This window comes from Rana temporaria, chromosome 2, assembly GCF_905171775.1.
Source record: "Rana temporaria chromosome 2, aRanTem1.1, whole genome shotgun sequence".
NCBI lineage: Eukaryota > Metazoa > Chordata > Amphibia > Anura > Ranidae > Rana > Rana temporaria.
Genome location: NC_053490.1, coordinates 333,702,417 through 333,728,023, shown reverse-complemented (window position 1 = coordinate 333,728,023; position 25,607 = coordinate 333,702,417). Strand labels below are relative to the sequence as shown.

General features: G+C 43.1%; 1 protein-coding gene across 1 annotated transcript in view; it reads left to right on the top strand.

Moving 5' to 3' along the window:
- GUCA1B (guanylate cyclase activator 1B) overlaps window positions 1-20,960 on the top strand; it is a 54,344-nt gene extending 33,384 nt beyond the window's left edge. Inside the window, exons 2-4 of the mRNA XM_040337503.1 lie at window positions 14,670-14,819; window positions 17,991-18,105; window positions 19,748-20,960. Coding sequence (XP_040193437.1) covers window positions 14,670-14,819; window positions 17,991-18,105; window positions 19,748-19,875 — 393 coding nt within the window. The 3' untranslated portion in view covers window positions 19,876-20,960. The remainder of the gene's footprint in view (window positions 1-14,669; window positions 14,820-17,990; window positions 18,106-19,747) is intronic.
- Window positions 20,961-25,607: the final 4,647 nt, after the last annotated feature.

Below are 25,607 nucleotides of genomic sequence, written 5' to 3'. Positions count from 1 at the left end.
ATGTAAAAATATTGGGATAGTGGCGCTGCAGATTGAATTACCCTAAGGTAATCTCAGTCCCTGTATAGACCCAGGTGTTGGGTAATCTGTTTGTGGGAAAAATCCAATCCAATGAACCTCCCTGTTGGAAGGAACGCAATCCTTCAGATTACCCTGGTGCCAATTGTATAACTACCGCATAGATGATTATTGTGGGAATGTCCTTATGCAGGATCTTATGCCAAACCTGATGCCCCAGACTGTGGATGTCAGGTAAAAAATATCTTTACAAAGCAGTATCAAATGAAACAAATTGTACCAGAAACAAAAACAAAAAAAGGTCTCAAAGGTAAGGGTGTGGACAAGGGCCTGTGCAACAAACATGTTATACTTACCTCCACTGTGCAGCTCGTTTTGCACAGGGTGTCCCCTAACCCAGTCTTTTTGGGTCCATCGGCGGCTGTCTCGGCTCCTCCTCGCAAGAGCTTTCCACCTTCATGCAAGCTCCCTCGCATGGTAGAAAGCTCTTGCAAACGCACTCCCGTGATACAGCGGCCATAGCCGCTCACTGTATCACTCGGCCCCGCCCCCCAGCACGTCTCGTCATTAGATGTGATTGACATCAGCGCCAGCCAATGGCTGCGCTGCTATCAATCCATCCAACCTAGTCAATCAACGGACTGAGAACCGAGGAGGATGACAGGGCGAGCGCAGGACTTTTGAGGGTCAGGTAAGTAAAACTGGGGCTCGGGGGAGGGCGGTACCGTCGGATGTTTTTTGACCTTAATGCATAGGATGCATTAAGGTGAAAAAACATTTACCTTTACAACCCCTTTAACCACTAAAGGACCGCCTAACGCAGAAAGTGCCCAGCCGTGGGTCGCAGGCGCGCGCCCGCGACCCGGTCTGAAGCTCCGTGACCGCGGCCACGGGACCAGCGGACCCGATCGCCGCCGGAGTCCCGCGATCGGTCACAGGAGCTAAAGAACGGGAGAGGTGTGTTTAAACACACCTTTCCCGTTCTTCACAGTGGCACTGTCATTGATCGTCTGTTCCCTGATATAGCGCCCCCTAGTGGTTAACTCCCAAACTACAATTGTCATTTTCACAGTAAACAATGCATTTTTATAGCACTTTTTGCTGTGAAAATGACAATGGTCCCAAAAATGTGTCAAAATTGTCCGCCATAATGTCGCAGTCATGAAAAAAATCGCTGATCGCCGCCATTAGTAGTAAAAAAAAAAATATTAATAAAAATGCAATAAAACTATCCCCTATTTTGTAAATGCTATAAATTTTGCGCAAACCAATCGATAAACGATTATTGCAATTTTTTAACCAAAAATTGGTAGAAGAATACGTATCAGCCTAAACTGAGGAAATTTTTTTTTATATATTTTTGGGGGATATTTATTATAGCAAAAAGTAAAAAATATTGCATTTTTTTCAAAATTGTCACTCTATTTTTGTTTACAGTGCAAAAAATAAAAACCGCAGAGGTGATCAAATACCACCAAAAGAAAGCTCTATTTGTGAGAAAAAAAGGACGTCAATTTTGTTTGGGAACCACGTCGCACGACCGTGCAATTGTCAGTTAAAGCGACGCAGTGCCGAATGGCAAAAAAGGGCCTGGTCCTTTACCTGCATATTGGTCCGGGTCTTAAGTGGTTAAAGAAAAATGCTAAGTCCGCCAGCTTCTTCTGTATAGCGGACACCGACACACCCCACACCATGTTCCAAGAGACAAAATATAGGACTTTCAAAATTTCAAACGACTCGCCTGAGATTTCCATGGTCAGCACTACCGGGAGAAGCACCAGGAGCACCATGTTACCGAGAAAACCTGCGGCTAACCCGGAATGTGGCCAAGGTTCCGCACTCAAACGCCCTGGTAAAAAGACCCATAACCTGATGATCCTGTAGCATCCATAAAAATCTTCAATTTGAGGTAGCTCACCCGTCCCGACATACAAACTCATACCAAAATGTGTGACACACTCTTAAGTCCTCCCGATGTTTCTGATTAAGACAAAGAAAGTTTTCCCAATGTCACACGGATCTCCACCTTGAGGGCCACCAACAGGGGCAGACTGACAACTCATGGGGCCCCCGGGCAATAGAAGATTATGGGGCCCCTGGGCTTACAGATGGCCACTTCGCCAGGGGGCAGTGCAGAGGCGGGGCAGCTAAAATCGCGGGATTTTCACATCAAAAGCATGTCAGTTTCGGAAATATCAGGGACAGATGTAAAAAAAACAAAGATTTTTACATACTGTCCCTGGTTTTACTGAGCCTGGCATCCCTGATGGGGCCCCCTAGTGGCATGGGGCCCTCGTGCAGTGCCCGAGTGACTCAATGGTCAGTCCACCCCTGGCCCACCAATGTATGCTCCGGCAACCGACACTCCATAGCATACGAAATGATCACTATACCCGAAACAAATAAACATGGTAGTCGGGCCCTCCTTCATGCCCTCCGCCAAGGGAATACCAACTCTGCCCTAAATGTGCTGTAATATAGACACAAGTTTCCCACACACCGTAGCAGAAGGGGGCCCCACGCAACGGGAATAATCCAATTAATGGATGACGGCATTCAACCCTGTTAGTTCCTGGACCAACCATTCCAAAAATGAACTGAACATCCCGAATAACATGCAGGAAACTGAGCAGTCCATGGGTAAGCAACGATCTACGTAAATTTTATCCTGTCAGCAGCACATCAGCAGGCAGAAACTGTGCAGGTGTACAGGGAGAGAACGAAAAAACTGATGCAATGTCAGCGTTCGCCCTCGGAGCACTCTTTTCGTAGTGGCGAACAATGGATGAGGCAAAACTTTTGTGCCTCCTACTTAGTTACCACCCCTCGAGGTGAAATCACAAAATCCGGCAAAGGCTTACCACGAATGTCCCGCCCATGCAACCCCCACTATCTCCTTTCCCAGCTGTAGAGAGACCACCCCTGGATGTTGTAAAGAGGAATGCAAATGCCGTGACACAGGCGTAGCCACACTTAGGGAAACAAAGCATCCTAACAATCCAAGAAAACCCCCCCGCAGCAGCCTCACGGTCCGGATACCTAATTAGGAAAGGTTGCATCCTTACCACCCTTACCGGTGTCTTCACTCTCATTTGCAGACTACCAGCATGTCCCTTGCCCACTTCTTTATTTTTTAAGAAAACCTCAGTGCCCGGGAGGAGAACCTCCTTACCCTGGGGCACTCGTGAATAAAACGACAGAAGCTCACACACTTGCATTTGCCCTTGTCATACTGCCCACATAAAAACCCCAACGCTTAGTGGCCAGTTGTCCAGGGAAAACTGCACCACCGGCCCCCTCCAGTAAAACTGGTTTGGAGTCTGCGCTAAGGACATGAGCTGCATCCAGGGCTGATGTCTTAGTGGTCCCACCGAAGGGAAGGACGGACGGCTCTACGCTGCCGGAACTGTTCATCACACCGCAGCCAAGCAGATCCCCCTCTACTCTATGGGCCTCCCCGACCACCACCATATAACAGGGCACTGAACCATGCTCTGGGTTCTTTTACCTATGACACTCGCCATAATGGCAAACGCCTGTTTCCAATTGGCGAAAAACGTTGGTATCAGTCTGTACCACCTCCTTCCTCATCCTCCTTCTTCGAATCCTTGGGCATAACCCTATCCAGGTTAAACTTCTCCAGAGGTAGCAGGGAAAATCTACACCTACTCACCCCTGCAATCTCTCCCTAGACATCCTGCTTTAAGTGTGCCCCTATCACTTAGCTGTGTCAGCAGTCCGCACAGCGTCTAGCTTTCCCGGGACCTCCTGCGATGTTCCAGCCTCCTCCCCTGAAACAGCAGCCACCCGATTTGGGGGGGGAAACTATGGGTCATGTGGTAGTGGGTGCTACTGCCGTAACCAGGGGGAGGGGAGGGGGTACCACACTGGGTACATTCCCTATCGCGACCATGACTATTCCACTGTGGTGCCACCTGCGGGGAATTGCCCCCATTCCCCTGTAAAACAGTGCACCAAAGCACGCAGCACCCCTAATAAATCCTGCAGCTGCACTTCTGGCTCTGGAAGCGGGAGGTGCAGAACCCGCCACCTGCGGGCCATACCCCCATTTGCGACGTGGCACCATGAGGGGCTACCATGCTCCCATCAGCTACCCCAACAAGTTACTCAATACATTACCAAGAGAGCTGTTAAATAAATTATTTGACTTAACAAGCTGCCCAGGGGGACCCCCAACAGCTGCCGCTCCAGAATCCCCCGATGCCGGATGCCCCTGTGAGTCGTCTTCTACATACCAGGACAGTTCATCTTCTGACCTCACTTCTGGGATCTGTGGTTCCTCCCCTTTTAGCATCCCCAGGCGAGGAAGGCTTGGGTGCCGTGGATCCGTGCCGTACCTGGCTCCACCTCCCCGCAACGGATCCAGCTTGTCGATACCTTGGGCAGACCTCCAACGCTTGCAGTATCCCGGGCCAACATCTGCCTTCTCCTGGCCCATTACCTTCCCTCTCACTTATGGCAGGGGTCACTGCCGAACATTAGGGCTGCCGGCTGCGGCTGGTAACCGCCTGGCGGCCGCGACATGGTTCCTCCCACGCAGAGACCCCCCCCTTACCCCCGCATCAGAGGGGGAGGAGACGGTTAGCTCTGGACAGTGACGCCGGGTGGGCAGAGGAGGCGTAAGCATGCTTCCTGAAACCCCACCCGCCGAGCTCCACCTAAGCCGAGGATTCCGTCTAGGCCCCCCACCCGCAAAGCTGTTTATCGCCTTGCCAGTGGTCCTGACGGGTCCTGGGCAGTGCTCATAAAATGACCCATCGCTCATGGGGAGGATCCGGGGGAAAAAACTCTCTGGCGGCCGAGACCGCCAGGTGCATGGGATGCTCCACCTCATCACTGCTGACCCGAACATTAGTGTCTCTATCAGGACGGATACCTGGCTCCAAAGTCCTCTTGCCCTCTGGAAGCTGCCACAGCTGTGCCCGGATCATGTCCACCTTGTCCATACTTAAAATTAAATAATTTTTGTGACAAGCAACAGCATGGAATAAACTGCCTGCTTGTCCCCTGTCCCTTCTCATCTGTCCAGGAGACCTCACCTTGTACCTGCTGCCCCTCCAGCATCCATCTCTGGTCTCACCTGCCGCTGTAACGGCTCTGCCATTTTCCACTCTGGTGATTTAGTGATCATGCTTCCTGGATCTAGACCCAGCCTTTCCCCTCCCTGATGTGGTCCTGCTTTGGTTATGGTCACCGCTCCCAAGTGTTTTCAGGCTTCTCATTATTGGTCTGCAGCCCCCTCTGTCCACAGCCCTCACAGAAGCGGGACAGCCCTTTCTCCATCAACTTTGGCTTCATTGCTGGCACTATCACAGTGAGTTTGGCCATTCTGATGATTTTCCCCATTTGTACTGTGTATTGGTTACATGTTTTAAATTTCACATGAATACCATTTTCATTCAATTCCTTGCCACCTCCTGGATCACACGGGAGACAGAGGGTAAGGTGGCGATCGGACGGTGGGCCATGATCGGAGGTGGTGCAGACTCCTGGAGTCTTCCAACTCAATGGTTTATGAGTTTCCCTGGTAGTTTGCCACACCTTGCTTACATGGTAAGACAACATATAGTTTTGCTTTATGTTAAATCAAATATATCAATTTACAAATAAAGGGTAACTCTACTTTTGTGGATAAAATAATAACAGATAAAAAAAAAATATAGCATATACAATTGCGACACAAGTCATATTATAATTGAATGTTATTAAAAATTATCTTTCCATTTCAATCTGCAGCATTTTAATTTTGTGTGTAGCACTACCAACCCCCCCACCCACCCACAGGAGCCGCTTGAATATAACACAGACAGTCCTTACTTCTTCACTGGCAGCCATGTACAAGGTATTTCCTGCAGCCGGGTACACACCATTAGGCTCAAAGTAGTCAAAGACCAGTGTAGGATTGTTGTTTTTGTAGCTTTTGTTGTAGGAAATTGGATAAAGTAGGGGATTTGTTGTAGGATACGCCGGAATAAAACTTTACACAACTTGAGGACTCTAGGTAATCTAGAATTGAGTAGCAGGTAAAATCCCTTACTGGGAGCACATGGCAAACTTCTCCTCTATAGCAGTGTAGAAATCAATAGTATGAGCGAAATCTCTTGTAGTGTAAGACAGGTAGACAGAGCTCTTCAGGTACAAGCTAGTTACGGCAGACCTCTTCCATGCGCATGATGTCATTGACCACTGAGACCCACAAGGCCAAGGGGGTAGTAGTAGTTTTCCAGAATAGTTGTCTGGCGGCTGACAGGAAAAAAGGTCAGCGAGGTGCATTTGGAGTTACTCTTTAAATAGGCTAGGTCTGTAGGACAGCAGTTCCCCAGTGTAGTCTACTTCTAGCCACACATTGGAATACATTTTTGTAAATTAGCCACTGGTGCCTTGTGGGTTACACTTTACACCCAGTGGAGCCTCTTAAATCAGAAAATGCCCCAACTTGGTCACAACATTAACTCAACAGATCATCCCTTGAGGATGTCAGATTACCCCCATTTTTGCCCCTCCCACCCTTTGTTGCAGGTTGAAGAAAAAAATATTACAGTGTCCTCCATGCTACAGTATATAGTACAGATGGATAAATCTTGCTCTGTGGCCCCACCTGCTGTCAAGATATCTGAACAACAGCTGCCTCTGATTGAATGCAGCCACTATTCAACTGACAAATTTTGGCCTAGCTCCTTTGATCAAGGGGTGTTTGGCAAGAGGCTGCCAACAGGGCCATCCACAGTGCGAAATTCAGCCAGTTTCTCGTGAACTGGCACAATTTTTATACAGTGTATGGCCAGCTTTAGCCTCATTTGACAACCATGGAGAGCTTGCCTTCGATTAGGTCTATTAAAAAAGCAGAGTGGCAAAATTCTGATTAAATTTATCTTAATTTCCAACAATTTCTATGGAAGCCTGATTGCCTTTACCCTTCTTTATTTTCCTTCTATTAAGTTGGGAAACCTTGTCATTTACTTCTATTGCTTTTTCAGTTATAGCATAGGAACCCAGCAATTTAGCATAAACCTTACTTTACACACTGGATACTAAGACAAGCATGTGGTCTCCAGCACTTTGGTCCTCCATGTTGCTGCATGTTTTCTTTGACTATTGTGCGACTTAAACATTGTTTGATTTCTATTGCGACTTTGATGTGACTTTGGATAAGTGCAACTTTGTTACAACTTTGGCTTTGACCATTGTGATCATTTTGTTTGTGCTCTACAAAGTAATTAGACATATGCTTGTTTTGTTTTGTTTGGTTTATTTATTTTCTAACAAACTTCATTGGTTGAAAATTGATCGACCAATTCGAATTCTGTGTGAAAAAAAGCGGGTTGTTCCCTTAGCCCCTCAGCCAGGTGGAAAACTTGGAGTCATTGACCTCAGAAACATGCCCTAACACAATACAGTATGAAACCGTGGCGGAGACTTGACCCTGAGTTAATATATGATGATATTACAAAAATGATGGTATAGAATTCAGAAATATCAATACCATTTTTATATACAGTAACTCTAACCTCAACCTTTATCTTAAGCTTACCCCTAACCTTCACCTGTAACACTAAATTAAGCCGTTCTAATCTGTACTTACCTTGCCCTGGTTGAAACTGCTTTATTATCTTGCACCAAGGTCAGCACAGAAGAAACCCGCAAAACACACTGTATGTGAACCTGCCACTTGCATAGATTCCTAGGAGCATGCTCTTGGTTTTCTAGAACTTGTTGTGTACACAGAGAAGACAGTCAAGAGATGGCAATGTACAAATACCCAACTGCAATGCATTTTGTTTCAGGTTTTCCGTTTAGATACACACACAGGCAAGTCATATAAGGGACATTGAAGAACAGATAATAAGAGCAAAGCTGAAATTGCTTCTAAATGATGTTTATTCAAGCTGTCTTTGCATATTTCATTAGTGCCTTGGTATCTTTTCTTTTAAATCCCTGATAGTATTGCAGAAAGTTGCAGTGTGGCTGTACACAGTGTGGATTTAATATATTATTGTACCGTTTATGTGGATACTAGCCGGTTTAATCTATTATTTTAGCTTGTGGGCTATTGGTGACAAATGACTCTTTATTTGCTGTTTTCCCTCCTCTCCTGTATTAATTCAAAGTCACCATTCCACCGAGATATACATTGTATATTTAGTTACTATATGCAATATAGTAATTGTTTGCTCATCTTAACAAAGAATTAGGAAATCTCTAGGTCTACATTGTAAATTTAAGCCATTGGTACTTGAAACTCTGTAATATGTCAATCATAATGGTACTGTAAAATACCTAAAATATCATCTTTAACCACTTTAATACCAGTCACGTTTGCCCCTTCCTGCCCAGGACAATTTTGAGCTTTCAGTGCTGTTGCACTTTGAATGACAATTGCGTGGTGATGCAACACTGTACTCAAACTACATTTTTATAATTTTCTTCCCACAAATAGAGCTTTCTTTGGGGGGTATTTGATCACCTCTGCAGTTTTTATTTTTTGCTAAACAAACAGCACTGATGGGCACTGATATGTGGCACTGATGTGTAGCACTGATGGGCACTGACAGGCGGCACTGATGGGCACTGACCAGAGGCACTGAACGGCAGCACTGATAGGTGGCACTGATTGGCATTTACAGGTGGCATTGATGGACACTAATAGATGACACTGATGGGCAGCACTGATTGGGCAGGTACTGACAGGTGTTAATGCTGGGCACTGATTGGCACTGTGATGGACACTGATTGGCACTATGGTGGGCACGAATTGGCACTTTATTGTGCATAGACAGGGGGTTATGATGGGGCACTGACTGGGCACTGATTGGCAGCTGATGGGTACATTTTATGGGGGCTGTGCTGATAATCAATGTGCTGATTATCAGCACAGATCCCCCCTCTGACAGGGAAAGCCGCCAATCGGCTCTCCCTGTCAGCACAAACCGAGGAATGTCGTTTTTCGTAATAGGTCACAGCTGATCATGTGGTCAGAGGCTTCATACCACAATCGGAGATGCAGTGTGTCAGACTGACACTCCGCACTCGCGATCGCTGCGCAGCACGCACTTACGGGCGTGCGCCGGAATGTTTACCTGCTGGACATCATATGATGCCCAGTCAGGATAACAGAACCACTTCCCAGCTGTCAATCTGCTATAGGCCAGGCGGGAAGTTGTTAACCACTGAAGGGCCGGCCATTTTTTGTGATACGGCACTTGGTGGTATTTAATCACCTCTGCGGTTTTCATTTTTTGTGCTATAAACAAAAAAAAAAAGAAAAAATTAAAAAGAAAATAATAACAAAAAATTCTTTAAGTTTAAGTCAATATGTATTCTTCAACATATTTTTGGTAAAATAAATCCCAATAATTGTATATTGATTGGTTTGCGCAAAAGTTATAGCGTCTACAAAATAGGGGATAGATTTATGGCATTTTTATTATTTAATTAATTTTTTACTAGTAATGCCAGTGATTTTTAGCGGAATTGCAGCAAGCAGATCGGACACCTAACTGACATTTTTGACACTTTTATGGGAACCAGTGACATTATTACAGTGATCAGTGCTACAAATATGCACTGTAATGCGCGTACGGACATTCTGACAACAAAACCGTGGATACATTTCCGACGGATGTTGGCTCAAACTTGTCTTGCATACACACGGTCACACAAATGTTGTCGGAAATTCCAAACGTCAAGAACGCGGTCACTTACGGCACTAGAAAAGAGAAGTTTAATACCAGTCGTGTTAGTAGAAGTTTGGTGAGAGACGATTTGCGCTTTTCAGCCTCATGCTTTTCAGTCCGTTACAGCGTGACGAATGTGCTATCTCGATTATGAACGCTAGTTTTACCAGACCGAGCGCTTCCGTCTTGTACTTGATTCAGAGCATGCATGGAATTATGTGCCTCGGAATTGTCCACACACGATCAGAATTTACAAGAATGGATTTTGTTGTCAAAAAATTTGAGAACCAGCTCTCAAATTTTTGTTGTCGGAAATTCCGATAGGGGCCTACACACGATCGGAATTTCCGACCAAAGGCTCCCATCGGATTGTTGTCGAAAATTCCGAGCGTGTGTACGCGCCATTATTGTACTAATGGCACTGGCAGGGAAGGGGTTAACATCAGGGGCGATCAAAGGGGTTAAATGTGTTCCCTCAGCGTGTTTACTAACTGTAAGGGGGATGGGCTGTCTGGGGAAACACACAGGTCTATCTTCCTGCTTAGCAGAAAGACAGGATCTGTGTGATCTCCCCTGTCAGAACAGAGTTTTGCCTTGTTTACACAGGCAGATCCCCATTCTGTCACTGTGGGGAACAATCGCGGGTGGACATTGAGTCTGCCCCACCCACTGATTGGCTCCCCTGCTGGCCGGCGGCGCGTGGGCGCCCACAAATCATGTTTACAAGCTGACATACAATGACGGTGATTCGTGGAAAGGAGCCACCTTGCCGCAGTACAATAGGATGCATTAAGGTGAAAAAACACCTTTAAGCATGTCCTTAATTAAAGTCTATTGTGTGGAGTACAGTTGATGCCTGCATGCAACTCACATATGCTTGTGTGTAAGCAATGGAGGAGGCAAAGCTCATTCAGACAATTACAGTATCTTTTGCTCATTGAATGACTAGACATTTCTTTAGCAAGAAAGTCAAAAACGTCTTAAGCATAGTACACACGGGCCGAATGTCGGGCGGCAAGTGGGGGGGGGGGGGGCTCCCCCCTGTCAGAACACAAAAGCACAAAAGGGGAGATCACTGTACTGACATTGCATTGCATGGTTTCCTGCTGGGTTGAATGAAAAAAAAAATGTGTACTAGGCTTTAAGCCGACATTTGAACCGTTAATGGGCAGGCTGAATGCACCAAGTTGATCAACCAACTTGGGTACAACCAGCCTTCCAGGCTCTCTTATGATTATTGCTTGTGGCTGCTATAGCTGCTATCAATAATTACTGTCTTCTCCCAGCCCCCCCCCCCCCCCACAATGAGCAGACAACTGCAGGAATTCCCCTGTCAGCCCAGCCTGTGTTGATGGAGGGATCCTGTGGATTTCTAATATGCAACCTGTGGTTGTAGGAAAGAAATTCACACCGTATGTGGCTTACCTAAAAGGGATTGTAAAATCCTTTTTTTTTATAATAACAGGTGCCTCTTTGCTGCTCCTAACAGCTGTCATCAGGCACATGGAAGACAGCCGCAAGAAGGACTAATGCCGCGTACACACGATCATTTTTCAGCATGAAAAAAAACAACGTCTTTAAGCATGTAGAAAAAACAATGTTTTTCCAACTTCATCATTAAAACGACTTTGCCCACACACCATCGTTTTTTTTAAATGCTCTAGCAAAGCGCGGTGATGTACAACACGTAAGACAGCACTATAAAGGGGAAGTTCCATTCAGATGACGCCACCCTTGGGGCTGCTTTAGCCGATTTCCTGTTAGTAAAAGACGAGGAGGAGCACAGATAACTACAGTTTGGGTCACTAAAAACACATTGGGGTATGAAGATAATGGCACAAGTTTCTATAGTGTGAAGATACCATATAAAGAATAACAAAGGTTTCTCTAGCAGCCTGTCCAAAGTGTGTAAATGTGTTGCAGCGAGGGAGATGTTGTCAGCACTCCTTCTGCAGAGACCGGTCTCCTATAGCAATAGGAGCGGATCTGCAGCGCCAAGGCCCTTGTCCTTGTCCACAGGTACAGAAAAGAAAGCGTTAAGGGAAGTACACGCATGTAGTCAGTGCTAGGGGCATGGTGGGACCCCATACAGTTACTATGGTAGCTGTAATACACTGGAAAGGTGGAGGGGGCAAGGGTTCTGGGTGCCTCTTCTAATTGCAAAAGTGACCGTAGTGATGTACAGTAACAAGAGAGTTTATTAGAGATCAGTTGGTCATTCCAGTAAAGGCACCCCCTGTGTAAGGCAAGTGACCCTTGATTAACAAAGAGGGGAACATGGGGACGTGACAACCACTCCATCACACAACAACCCGCCCATAAGCATGTGATAAAAGTGCACAAATGCACATAACATACATTTCATTTATTTCATTTATTTTATTCTTGTCTTTCTTCCACTGGCTAAAATGTTTTAAAAATAGATTAGGCTTGAAACTGATCCAAAAATGTACAAACAATTTGGGTCCTAGAGCCCAGGCTGCAGGGAGGTCAAATACCTAGTTGTGCTGTGTGGCAGGATCTCGAAACCGGCTGAACAGCATTTTTTTATTTGAAGTGTGTATTTAGCAATTTGCTTTTAATGTTAATATCATTGTGATAAAGCTTTTAAAAAATAGTGGTGCCATAAAAAAAAAATGCATTGCCCTTGCCACATATGCACATTTCAAGAGAACTGAGATATTCTGTAAAACTAATACACGCTTTGGAAAGCATTTTTTCACAGTTAATGAATTGACGACTTTTAGTGCAATTCATTTTTTTTTTTTTTTACGTAAAAAAATGAGCAGTGTTTCTTTATCTTTACCTATTATAATTGTCTGAGTTTATATGATAATACAATATAGCCACAAACATTTTAAAATGAGAACATGTATGAAGTGTGATTATTTTTAACGCATATCTGTAAATTACTCCAAAACCATAGTTTTCACTAACCTCAGTAGGGCTGCCATCTTGTGGTGGGAATAAGTCTTGCCTTGCAACAGAAAAACATTTATACAGTACTTGTTCAGCAGTTTATCACTATTCTCTGAAATATCTACTCTGGAATAAGGGCATTTACAAAATAAATCCATTAAAAATATTTTTGTACAAGTCAGATAACATTTCTGAATGCAAAATGAACAAAGATATATTTAACCTCAAAATTAGAATTTTGGGTGGTTTTCTATTAAATGCGTGATGACCTTGTAGCATTTTATTTTTTTCTCCAAAACCTCACAGCCTCATATTTTGCAGTGCATTTTGAAAAAATGTATCTCCACACAGGAGTTCAGTCTCAATATTCTAGCTCATTACACAACACATTTTGTGAATGAATGTAGTGCAAGACACCTCTATCACACTGTAGCTCCCTATAAGACCCCCTTAGACCGACTATCGCAGTCATACATTTTATTACCACAGGAAGGTTAACGTGAATGGACAACTTGGAACGATCTTGGTAATCCCTGATGAAGGAGCAGAGGCAAGGTAATACAGGATAAAAAATATTTTAGGAAGTAGGAGATAAATTCAAATCAAGAACCTTCAAAGTGATATTTAAAAAAAAAATACAACGAATTTCAGGTGATGCAACTCAAATAAAATGAAGATATATCCCAGAGCACTCAGGCACAGGATGAGCAGACACAAGCTACAAGCATAGTATTAGGAAAAAACAACCCTCAACTTCTTAAAAACGTGCTCTTAAAAACCTTTGATGTTTATTAATTATAAAATAAAATAGGTTACATGCAGCAGATGATATTTTCAGAAAATAGCGGGACAACATGTTGCCCCTGCTTCACTAGGGGAGGGAGGATGCAGGTCCTGTTCAAAATGTGACCTTGTCAAAGTGCTTAAATACTGTGTATTACGTATTAACTTTCTAAATATTAATTAATATTTAGCTTGCTTATTGCACTGAAATAATACATTTTAATGTCGATTTTTGAAATGACTAATTGCATGTTGTCTCCCTGTGATACTGCAGCCTAGTAAAAGCTTCTTACATAGTGTTCATTCACAGTCACCAGCATATATTATATATATTTAATTAGAAAAATCTAAAGGGATGTAGTACCCTAGTGGGTAGTGACATGCTGCACACAAAGGGATGCTTTGCCTGTATTAGGAACAATTGAGAGACCAAGGCCACATTGTGAAAGTGCGGCAAGTTTGTAAGTAGTGAAATGGGGTTCTGGGGTCTAAGTGCCCCTTTTATCAGGAAATGTTATTATTTGCGTTAATTTTAAAGCATAGGCCTAGTCAGTAGCTTGTTTGGGCCAGGTCAGAAAAAAATTATGGGGCAGATCCACAAAAGAATTACGCCGGCGTATCTATTGATACGCCGCGTAATTTTAACGTTCCCACGTCGTATCTTTGTTTTGTATCCACAAAACAAGATACGACTGCATCTGGGATCGATCTGACAGGCGTACGTCTTAGTACGCCGTCGGATCTTAGGTGCACTTTTTCCGCGGCCGCTAGGTGACGTTTCTGTCGAATTCCACGCCGAGTATGCAAATTAGCTAGTTACGGCGATCCACGAACGTACGTCCGGCCGGCGCATTTTTTTTACGTCGTTTGCGTTCGGCTTTTTCCGGCGTATAGTTACCCCTGCTATTATGAGGCGTACTCAATTTAAGTATGGCCGTCGTTCCCGCGTCGCCTTTTGAATTTTTTACGTTTAGCATGCCCTAGCTACATAATCATTACCCACTGCTAAAGTTCACAACTATGAACAACTAGTTAAGTGCCATGACTCAATTGACTGGCCAGGAGAAGTAAGGTTTTCAAGCTGCAATTATTTATTTCTGAAACACTACTGTCATCCAATTTGTCCTTTAGGAATACAGTAAGTTCCCTACTACTTAATGCAAAACCCAAACACATTATAAAATAAAATAAGATTTTGTTACCTAGTAATTCATTCAAAGTAAACAAATGCTGTACCTTGCTTATCATTTGCAGGACAATACTATAGATTTTCTGGAATATGTGGCAGCTCTAAATCTAGTTTTACGAGGAAAACTTGAACATAAATTGAAGTGGACTTTCAAAGTTTATGACAGAGATGGAAATGGCTGCATAGACAAAACAGAGCTTCTAGAGATAGTTGAGGTAAGCTGAACACATATGATGTATAATAACTGTATTTACATATATTTGTGTGTATACTGTATGTATTGTATATTGTGTATTTATCTGTCATTTAAAGCTAAAAATGTTGTAGCATAAAATAATTACACAAAGATTTAATTTATTTGATGATAGAAGAAATTTAGATTTCAATACAAGATGAAACATTTAAATAGGATATTCAGTCACATTAAAAATCATTACCTCATCCTTACGTCTTCATCTGTCTGTACCTCCTGATGTGTTCATGCACTCTTCTCATTTAATGGATGCTGGTCCTGCACTGACTAAAGGGCAGATGTGATGACATCAATCAGAGAGGCAGCAACATGACTGCATGCAGAGTGGTTTCAATTGAAATTGGTCCTCACAACTGAAATTAGTGAGGGAAAAGATCAGAAGAAGAAGGACTGCATATTAAGATAAGACACCAGCACTCTGCTCTGTGCTTGCTAGATCCAAGGGAAATATCTCACACAATCTTAATTGCATGGTCTAAGGGGGATTAAAGAGGAAGTAAACCCTGGTGGGTTTTACTTCCTCTTTGTTTCCATGCAAAGGTAAAGCATAATGGGCTACTATGCATCGCATAGTAGCCCATTATGTGACACTTACCTGCAAGAGAAGTTTGCGATGTCCCCGTCTTCTTCGCTGGCAGCGAGCGTCCATTCTTCACCTCTCTTCCTTCCGGGGCCGCAAACTCCGGCTCTGTGACTGGCCGGAGTCGCGTGAAGTCACTCCCGCATGTGCGGTGTGAGTGGCCAATCACAACATGACCCCAGCTTGAAACGACACAGCGTGCCCTTTCAATACGGCACATGCGCAGTAGAAGGCATCATTCTGGGACATTGCAAATATCTTCTAAACCGTGTAGGTTTAGGAGATATTTCAAGCACCTACAGGTAAGCCTTAATCTAGGCCAGGGATCCTCAAACTACGGCCCTCCAGCTGTTGCGGAACTACACTTCCCATGAGGCATTGTAAATCTCTGACATTAACAGACATGACTAGGCATGATGGGAATTGTAGTTCCTGAACACCTGGAGGGCTGTAGTTTGAAGACCCCTGATCTAGGCTTACCTGTAGGTTAAAGTGGTTGTAAAGGGTTTACAACCACTTTAACATTGACTTTAAATCATCAGCATGTGAACCAAAAAAAAAAAATGTACATACAACTGGAAAAACCATCATAAATTAATCAGAGTTATGTATAAAATGCATATTGTGTATCTCACAAAAGTGGGTATACCCCTCACATTTTTTGTAAATATTTTATTATATCTTTTCCTGTGATATCACTGAAGAAATACACTTTGCTACAATGTAAAGGGGCGAGTGTACAGCTTGTATAACAGTGTCAATTTGCTGTCCCCTCAAAATAACTCAAAGCAAAGCTATTAATGTCTAAACTGCTGGCAACAAAAATTAGTACATGTCCAAATTGGGCCCAATTAGCCATTTTTCCTCCCCGTTGTCACGTGACTCGTTAGTGTTACAAAGTCTCAGGTGTGAATGGGGAGCAGGTGTATTAAATTTGGTGTTATCGCTCTCTCTCACTCTCTGATACTGGAAGTTCAAAATGGCACCTCATGGCAAAGAACTCTCTGAGGATCTGAAAAAAATTAATTGTTGCTCTACATAAAGATGGCCTAGGCTATGAGAAGATTGAGAAGACCCTGAAACTGAGCTGCAGCACGGTGGCCAAGACTATGCAGTGGTTTAACAGGACAAGTTCCACTTAGAACAAGCCTCACAATGGTCGACCAAAGAAGCTGAGTGCACCTGCTCAGCATCATATCCTTTGGGAAATAGACGTATGAGTGCTGCCAGCATTACTGCAGAGGTTGAAGGGGTGGGTGGGGTCAGCTTGTCAGTGCTAAGACCATACGCCACACACTGCATCAAATTGGTCTGCATGACTGTCATCCCAGAAGGAAGCCTCTTCTAAATGTGATGCACAAGAAAGCCCGCAAACAGTTTGCTGAAGACAAGCAGACTAAGGATATGGATTACTGGAACCATGTCATGTGGTCTGATGAGACCAAGATAAACTTATTTGGTGAACCATGAAAGCCAACATGTGCTGTGACATACTGAAGCAGAGCATGATCCCCTCCCTTCAGAGACTGGGCCGCAGGGCAGTATTCCAACATGATAACGACCGCAAACACACCTCCAAGGTGCCCACTGCCTTGCTAAAGAAGCTTATGGGAAAAGGTGAGAGATTGGCCAAGCATGTCTTCAGACCTAAACCCTATTGAGTATCTGTGGGGCATTCTCAAACGGAAGGTGGAGGAGCACAAGGTCTCTAACATCCACCAGCACTGTGATGTCATCATGGAGGAGTGGAAGAGGACTCCAGTGGCAACCTGTGAAGCTCTGGTGAACTCCATGTCCAAGAAGGTTAAGGCGGTGCTGGAAAAAAATGGTGTCCACACAAAATATTGACACTTTGGGTGCAATTTGGACATGTTCACTTAGGGGTGTACTCACTTTTGTTGACAGCTGTTTCGACATTAATGGCTGTGTGTTGAGTTATTTTGAGGGGACAGCAAATTTATACTGTTATACAAGCTGTACACCCACTACTTTACATTGTAGCAAAGTGTAATTTCTTCAGTGTTGTCACATGAAAAGATATTACAAAAATGTGAGGGGTGTACTCACTTTTGTGAGATACTGTACATCTCTGTCAATTACTGTGCCTATACTGCAACGTTAATAAAATGCTTGCCTCAGAATTAATAATGTTAAATGGTTTAGTGGCTAGTTTAATAATGGCAATTAGGTGGTTCACATTGCAAAGCAATTTTGCCTTAGCTTAACCATTTCAGCCCCGGAAGGATTCACCCCCTTAATGACTGGGCCATTTTTTTGCGATACGGCACATGCGTTGCTTTAACTGACGTTATACTCAAACAAAATTGATGTCCTTTTTCTCACAAATAGAGCTTTATTTTGGTGGTATTTGATCACCTCTGTGGTTTTTATTTTTTGCGCTATAAACAACAAAATACAGACATAGGATGCATTAAGGTGAAAAAACACGAACCTTTACAACCCCTTTAAGTAAATGAACCCCACTGGGCTCAGTTGACAAAGTATATTAACAAAATATATTATATTTCTAATAAAGCTTATTTTTCTTTTAAGTCCATCTACAACCTTAAGAAAGTCTGCCGCCAAGGTCAAGATGATCGAATTCCCCTGCTGTCCCCAGAAGAAGTGGTAGACCGGATATTCCAGTTGGTGGATGAGAATGGAGATGGTATATTATTTCTACATTGTAACATATATGGCAGTCTACATACAATAAAAAGGATAAGATAGTAGGTTAAATTTTGGATTTTTACAATATTTAACAGACATCTGGTGATCTTAGCTATGATGGCGCTAAATGTATCCAGACAGTAGAACTCAGGAGTTAACAAATCAGTTCAGAATTCAGGAGCCATGAAATGTATTTTGGGAGTCAATAGGCAGGATTAAAGTTGGCTGCCAGCCAAACCCTATTTATTGCCGTTTCTGTATCCATTGGAGAAATATCCCTTCCCTTTCTGTCCCAGACACACAAAAGCGAGAAGGAGAGAGAAAAAGAAGTTGTCCCTGAAATATATGTAACCACTGTATGATTTTCACTCACTTTCTGTTGCCAGTTTTAATACTTTTTATTTATCGCTTCCTAATCCAGTGACTATGGTCAATAGAGCAATTAGTGAGAGGGAATAACTCCAATTTACAAGAAGACAGCAATAAAACCAGATTAATTTTTAGGAACAAAAACTACTTTAAGGCCCCATACACACGAGAGAATTTATCCGCGAATACGGTCCAGCGGACCGTTTCCACGGATAAATCCTCTCGAGGATTTCCGCGGATTTCTATGCGATGGAGTGTACACACCATCGCATTGAAATCCGCGCCGAAATCCTCTGGCGATGACGTGTCGCGCCGTCGCCGCGATTATGACGCGGCGACGTGCGCGACGCTGTCATATAAGGAATTCCACGCATGCATCGAATCATTACGACGCATGCGGGGGATCCCTTCGGACGGATGGATCCGGTGAGTCTATACAGACCAGCGGATCCATCCGTTGGGATGGATTCCAGCAGATGGATTTGCTTGGCATGTCAGCAAATATTCGATCTGCTGGAATCCATCCCAGGGGAGAAATATCCGCGGAAACAGATCCGCTGGCGTGTACACACCATAGGATCTATCCGCTGAAACCCATCTGCTGGGATTTTTCAGCGGATGGATTCTATCGTGTGTACGGGGCCTAAGGAGTTGAGGAGTAGTGTTAAGCCTCGTACACACGATAGGTTCACCAGAGGACAACCGTCTGAAGGACCGAAGGTTAACGGATGAAGCTGACTGATGGTCCGTCACGCCTACACACCATCAGTTAACAAACCGATCGTGTCAGAACGTGGTGACGTAAAACACAACGACGTGCTGAAAAAAATGAAGTTCAATGCTTCCAAGCATGCGTCGACTTGATTCTGAGCATGCATGGATTTTTAACCGATGGTCGTGCCTACTAACGATCGATTTTGACCTATCGGTTAGGAATCCATAGGTTAATTTTAAAGCAAGTTGGCTTTTTTTTAACCGATGGTTAAATAACCTATGGGGTCCACACACAATCGGTTTTGACCGATAAAAAGAGTCCATCAGACCGTTGTCCTCTGTTTAACCTATCGTGTGTACGAGGCCTTACCCTACACAACCAGATGTTTTCGGAAATTTGCTATTTGTTTATTGGCTGTTATAGACAACACCCTTTTTTTACACAGGTATTGATACATCTGCCTTAAAATTGTTGAACTGTTGCACATCATGTATAATATTGTTCTTGTTTTGCTATTGCGGTATATGTTATTTTTTTTCAATTACTTTGTCTTTAGGCCAGCTATCGCTGGATGAGTTTATAGACGGGGCTCGCAAAGACAAGTGGGTGATGAAAATGCTCCAAATGGATGTCAGTCCTGGTAGCTGGATCAATGAGCAAAGAAGGAAGAGTGCTTTGTTTTAAAGCTGAATGGCTCGAACGCTTCCAAGAGACCTGAGGAAATCCATTGAGAATGGAACTTCTCAGCAAGGGATTGGGCAATTAAGGTTTTGAAAGCAGGCATTCACTGTGACTGAGACCAATATAGTGGATTCTCAATCAGAAATTGTAACATATTCAAGTTTATTTTCTGATTCACAACTGCTGCTAGGAGTACAGTATGCACGTTCCCATGTTTTTTCACAGTACCGTGCAATATGACAACACTTAATGGGATACATCATTCTATGTGTAGGCAAATCTAGATGTGGGCTGCTGAATTACCTTTGTAACACCATCTTAAACAATCCATTTTTTGGCACTACAGCCAAGGTTGGGACTCAGCCTCCCTGAAAAGTGTCTGTTATTCCTTTTTGTTGCCAGCAACAACTTTCCAATTTGTACATTCAATGTGTGAATATCCGAACAGTACTAATGATTTTGCATATGGTGACTTTGCATGTCACATGTAAGTGAATTTGACTTATATTTGGTTTTATAACTGACAAAACTGAAGACAGTGATTTGAAAGTTGTTTTTCAAACTATGCAGCTGAGTGGGTTATTTAAGGATAGGATGGAAAGTTAAAAGAGACACGACTAAAGTGACCACCCAACAATGTAAACATTTTGTGTGCATTCTAGTGGGTCCAGTCACCAACTAGTAACTGACAACACCGGAAAAACTAGCATGTAGCTATCCTCAGGGAGAGGCAGGTGTCACCCCTACCCTCTTCTGTAATTGAAACTTTTGAGCTGAGGATTGGTGCCACCCTGAGCATGTTTTATAGTCAACTTATACTTACGGAAAATACAGGATGGGAATTGTCTGCAGGACAATATACATCACAGCTATGTTATGGGGATTTTTCGTGGTTGATCTCATTTTAAGGGTCATCCGAAATGTTACACTTGATACCTAATATACATGTATGTACAAAATATTGTTACCTTTTAGAGCTTTGCAGATGTGTTCAATGTAGAATATTCCTCTTGTTTAAGGGATGTGTTACCTGCATACAGTGGTGGGAAAATTTAATAAACTGACCCAAGAATCAGCCATTTAATTCACCTGTGACTTCTCTGTGGCATTGTATGCAAAGTCCATCATTTTTTACTACCACTTTTTTGTTGTTGTTTTGGATAAAGTGGAGAGGGATTGGAACACCTGTCAGTTTTTATCACTGTCCATGCCCCGTTATTGAGATTAACATCACATTCATTTTTCCTGTTTACCGTTATCGAAAGTGAAAGTAAAAGAAAATCCCAAATTTTGGGTTGACAACAGAACAGTAATAGAGGAAAAATCAATAGGGGATACTAGTTCTGGTGATGCTGGTGACACCCCAGGATTCCATCACTTTAGAGGGATTTCTCTTAATTTCCTGTTTTGGTTATGGGAGAGGAAGTGATGGAAATCTCCCCTATGGGATACAGATGGCAAACAAACCAACAGGGCTTATATCCATCCATGACTGTATCCAAAATGTACTCTTTCCTAAAATATACTGTTTATTAAAGTGGTTGTAAAGGCAGAAGGGTTTTGTTTACCTTAATGCATTAATGTAAAAACAACTTTTGTGATCAGCAGTAAGAGCCGGTTCACACTGGGGCGACTTGCGATCCGACTTCATGTCGCCTCAAGTCGTCCCAAGTCACGCTGTAGAGAAAAACAATGGAAGTGAATGGGAGCGGTGTTAGTACACACGACTCAAGGTGATCCGACTTCAGAAAAGGTTCCTGTACTACTTCAATCCGACTTGTAAGCGATTTGTACCCATTGATTTCAATGGAAGTCGCCTCAGATGTCTGATCACTGTCTTAACTGAAGCGACTTTCCAGGAAGATAACATACATTTCTCAGGCAAACCCCTCCCTCCCCCTCCCTCTCCCAGAGCTGATTGTTGTTTTACTGGCCACTGGAATTTCTCCTGTCCTGGAGACGACTTCAAGTTGTGTTGTAAATCGCCCAGATCGCCCTGTGGTTCATGTTCAAGTCGTGTCGGAGTCGCCTCTGAAAGTCGCGCTGGAAGTCGTGTCGCCCTAGTGTGAACCGACTCTAAGAGCAGTGGCATCGGCACTGCTCTATTTCTCTTTGACATGGAAGCCATTGGCATCTGCTGCTGTTAACCTCCCTGGCGGTATGATTCTTTCAGAAAAAACATGCTGAAAGCGGTACCATTATTTGCAAGGAAATTTGGCGTTTTATACTGTAGGCCTGTAATTTTTAGAAATAACTCACTTAAATCTGACCAAACAAGATTCTAATAGGCATCCCGGGTATGACATTTTTTTAAAAACAAAATTATAAATTATAATATAATAAATAATTATAAATAATTATAACAAATAATAATATAATTATAATAAAAATTATTCAATAATGTAATCAAATTAAAATCACTGAAATTTGCTCAGTTGCAGAATTGTTGCTGTCATTATTTTTTTTTTTTTATGATGAATTTCCCCACAAATCGCTATCGCACAATTCTGCAAGTGATTATAATTTATTATCGCTGTTTTTTAGCTGATCTAAAACTATTTTTGACATAAAGGGACACTTTTGGTTGCTATGGACAATCTACAGTTTGCAGGGAGAAAGAAACGTTTTTATTATATAAAATGACATGCATGACACAGGACAGACCACTAGGGACAGGGGGGGTGTGTTTTTTTTACATACAGTACTGTAATCTATAAGATTACAGTATACTGTATGTAAGGTGTTTGTTTACGTTTTTGAATTTGGCGCCGTTCTCCGTCCCCGTGCGTCGTAACGTCGCAGGGAACGGAGATCGGCGTCACACGGAGGCACTATGTGAATCGAGCGAGGTCCCGCTCGCTCACACAGCGCGGTGGCATCGCTGGATCCAGGGACAAGGTAAGTAAAAAGTGCCTGTGGATTCAGCGAGGCGAGCCGAGACTGACTCGGGGTTACCGATCGTAGCAGGAAAATCTAACCCCGAGTCAGTCTCGGGAAGACCGCCAGGGAGGTTAATCAAATCCTGTGAGGAAGAAGCAGGGGTTGGGGCCCACTCACGCTGTTGCAGACAGAGACAGCCAGGCTCAGAATCAAGCCCACAGGAGTGCCCCCAAAGAAAGCAGTTTGCTATGGGGGCACTTGGAAGGAAGGAGGAGGCAGAAGCGTCAATGGGGAACCCCAAATTAGGAGGTTCAGGGCTGTTCTGTACAAAATCCATTGTACAGAGCAGGTGAGTATAACATGTTTATTATTAAGAAAAAAAAATGTAACCTTTACGATCACTTTAATGATCCCTTTGTGGCGGTAATGTAACCTTAGTTAGCCATTGACTTTGGTACATTTATTACCAGTTCTAATAACATATTTCCTACCAATATGTGTTTATATATATTTTGCAAGCAATCCATCATGTTCTAAATTCATCATGTTAAAAAATTCTGACAGATTTTTACTTAAAGGCTAAGTTCACCCTTTTTTTCCTAAATATCTGCTCCCCTATGTACCAATATAGCAATAAAGGGGTTGTAAAGGTTTGTATTTTATTTTCTAAAGTTCCTTTAAGCTAGTGCATTGTTGGTTCACTTACCTTTTCCTTAGATTTTCCTTCTAAATGTATTCTTTGTCTGAATTTCTCACTTCCTGTTCCTCCTCAGTAAGCATGCCCCCATCATCCGAGCCGTTCTCGCCCCCTCCCTTGGAACTACATCCCTGCAGGGTGACACCCATCATCAGAGCCGTTCTGGCTGGGGGTTAGTCAGCGTGTTTCCCCCCTTCCTTGGGACTACATCCCTGTGGGGAGGCATTGGGCCAGATCCACAAAGCAGTTACTCTGGCGTATCTATTGATACGCCGCGTAACTGCTAGGTTGCTCCGGCGTATCTTTGTTTTGTATCCACAAAGCAAGATACGCCTGAAGCTGGGCTAGATCCGACTGGCATACATCTTAGTACGCCGTCGGATCTAAGGTGCATATTTACGCTGGCCACTAGGTGGCGCTTCCGTCGATTTCCGCGTTGAGTATTCAAATTAGCTAGATACGTGAATCCACAAACGTACGCATTTTTTTACATCGTTTCCGTAAGGCTTTTTTCGGCGTAAAGTTACCCCTGCTATATGAGGCGTACTCAATGTTAAGTATGGACATCGTTCCAGCGTCAAATTTTGAAAATTTTACGTCGTTTGCGTAAGTAGTTTGCGAATAGGGCTTTGCGTAGAATTACGTTTACGTCAAAAGCATTGGCTTGTTGCGGGTTAATTTGGAGCATGCGCACTGGGATACCCCCACGGACGGCGCATGCGCCGTTAAAAAAAACGTAATTTACGTTGGGTCAAGACGTATTAACATAAAACACGCCCCCATCTCATCCATTTGAATTGCGCGCCCTTACACCGACAAAGTTACACTACGACGCCGTAACTTACGGCACAAATTCTTTCAGGATACAGAAAATACGCTGTAAGTTACGGCGGCGTCGTGTATCAGAGATACGCTACGCCGGACGGAAAGATGCGCTGAGGTACGTGGATCTGGCCCATTTTGTTCAGTGTCTCCCTGCAGGTATGTATTCCCAAGAGAGGGGGTGAGCACACTGACTAACCCCCAGCCAGAATGGCTCGGATGATGGGGGCAAGCTTACTGAGGAGAAACAGGAAGTGAGAAATTCAGACAAAGAAAAAAAACATTTAGAAGGGGAATCAAAGGAAAAAGTAAGTGAACCAACAATGTACTAGCTTAAAGGAACCTATTTAGAAAATAAAAAACAAACCTTTACAACCCCTTTAATGTAATTATTTTGCAAAAATAACATTTATTTCCATTTATTCTACACACTCTTACCTCACTCTTCGTTGATGTCTAAAAACACTGCTCGATTACTTCTGCCTTACTTCCTGGACAGACTTTAGGTCATGACACAGGAAAGAATTGACCAGCTGAGGTTAAATGATGCAGGATGTGTGCTAATGAGATCAGCTGGTCACCTCCTTCCTGTGTCATGATCTAAAGTCTGTCCAGGAAGTAAGGTAGAAGTAATCGAGCAGTGTTTTTAAACATCCAGGAAGAGAGTGAGGTAAGTCTGTGTAGAATAAATGGAAAGCTGTTTTATTTTTGCAAAAGAAGTACATTAGTGCTATATTGGTACAGGGGAGCTGGACTTTTAAAAAAAAAGTTGAACAAAGGTGAACTTAGCCTTTAAACTACTGAATACATGACTTTGCTAAACTATTTGATGAAGTTACATTACTATAGCAGAAAGAGTAACCCCCTGGGGTAAACATACCACTGACCCAGAGTTTCTGTTTTTAGACACCAACATTAAGGAGAAATTCAGTTGTCCCACTAGACATTTTCATCCAAAAACATTTTTTATTTTGCCATTCCAGTGAAGAGATAAATAGGTGCTGCAGGTCACGGCACTGTCATCTTATCTCCTAGCGAGTTAGTAGAGCATAGTAATTCAATATAAATGACTATTTCATTTGACAGATCCAGATTACACTGTTAGTTGAAGTATAACTTTACTGCATATTCTGAAAAATGTATTGCATACTGTATTTTGTTCTCTTGTACAAAAATAAAGAACATTTCTAACGTCATTTATTTCTAAGACGTCTTTTAAAATAACAGAGCACACAATCAGCGTATTAACAATTATACCAAATATCTATGTATAGATATTGCAAAAGAAAATTGTATAGGTATTTGAAAATAAAACATGAAACTGGATGCATGCTTA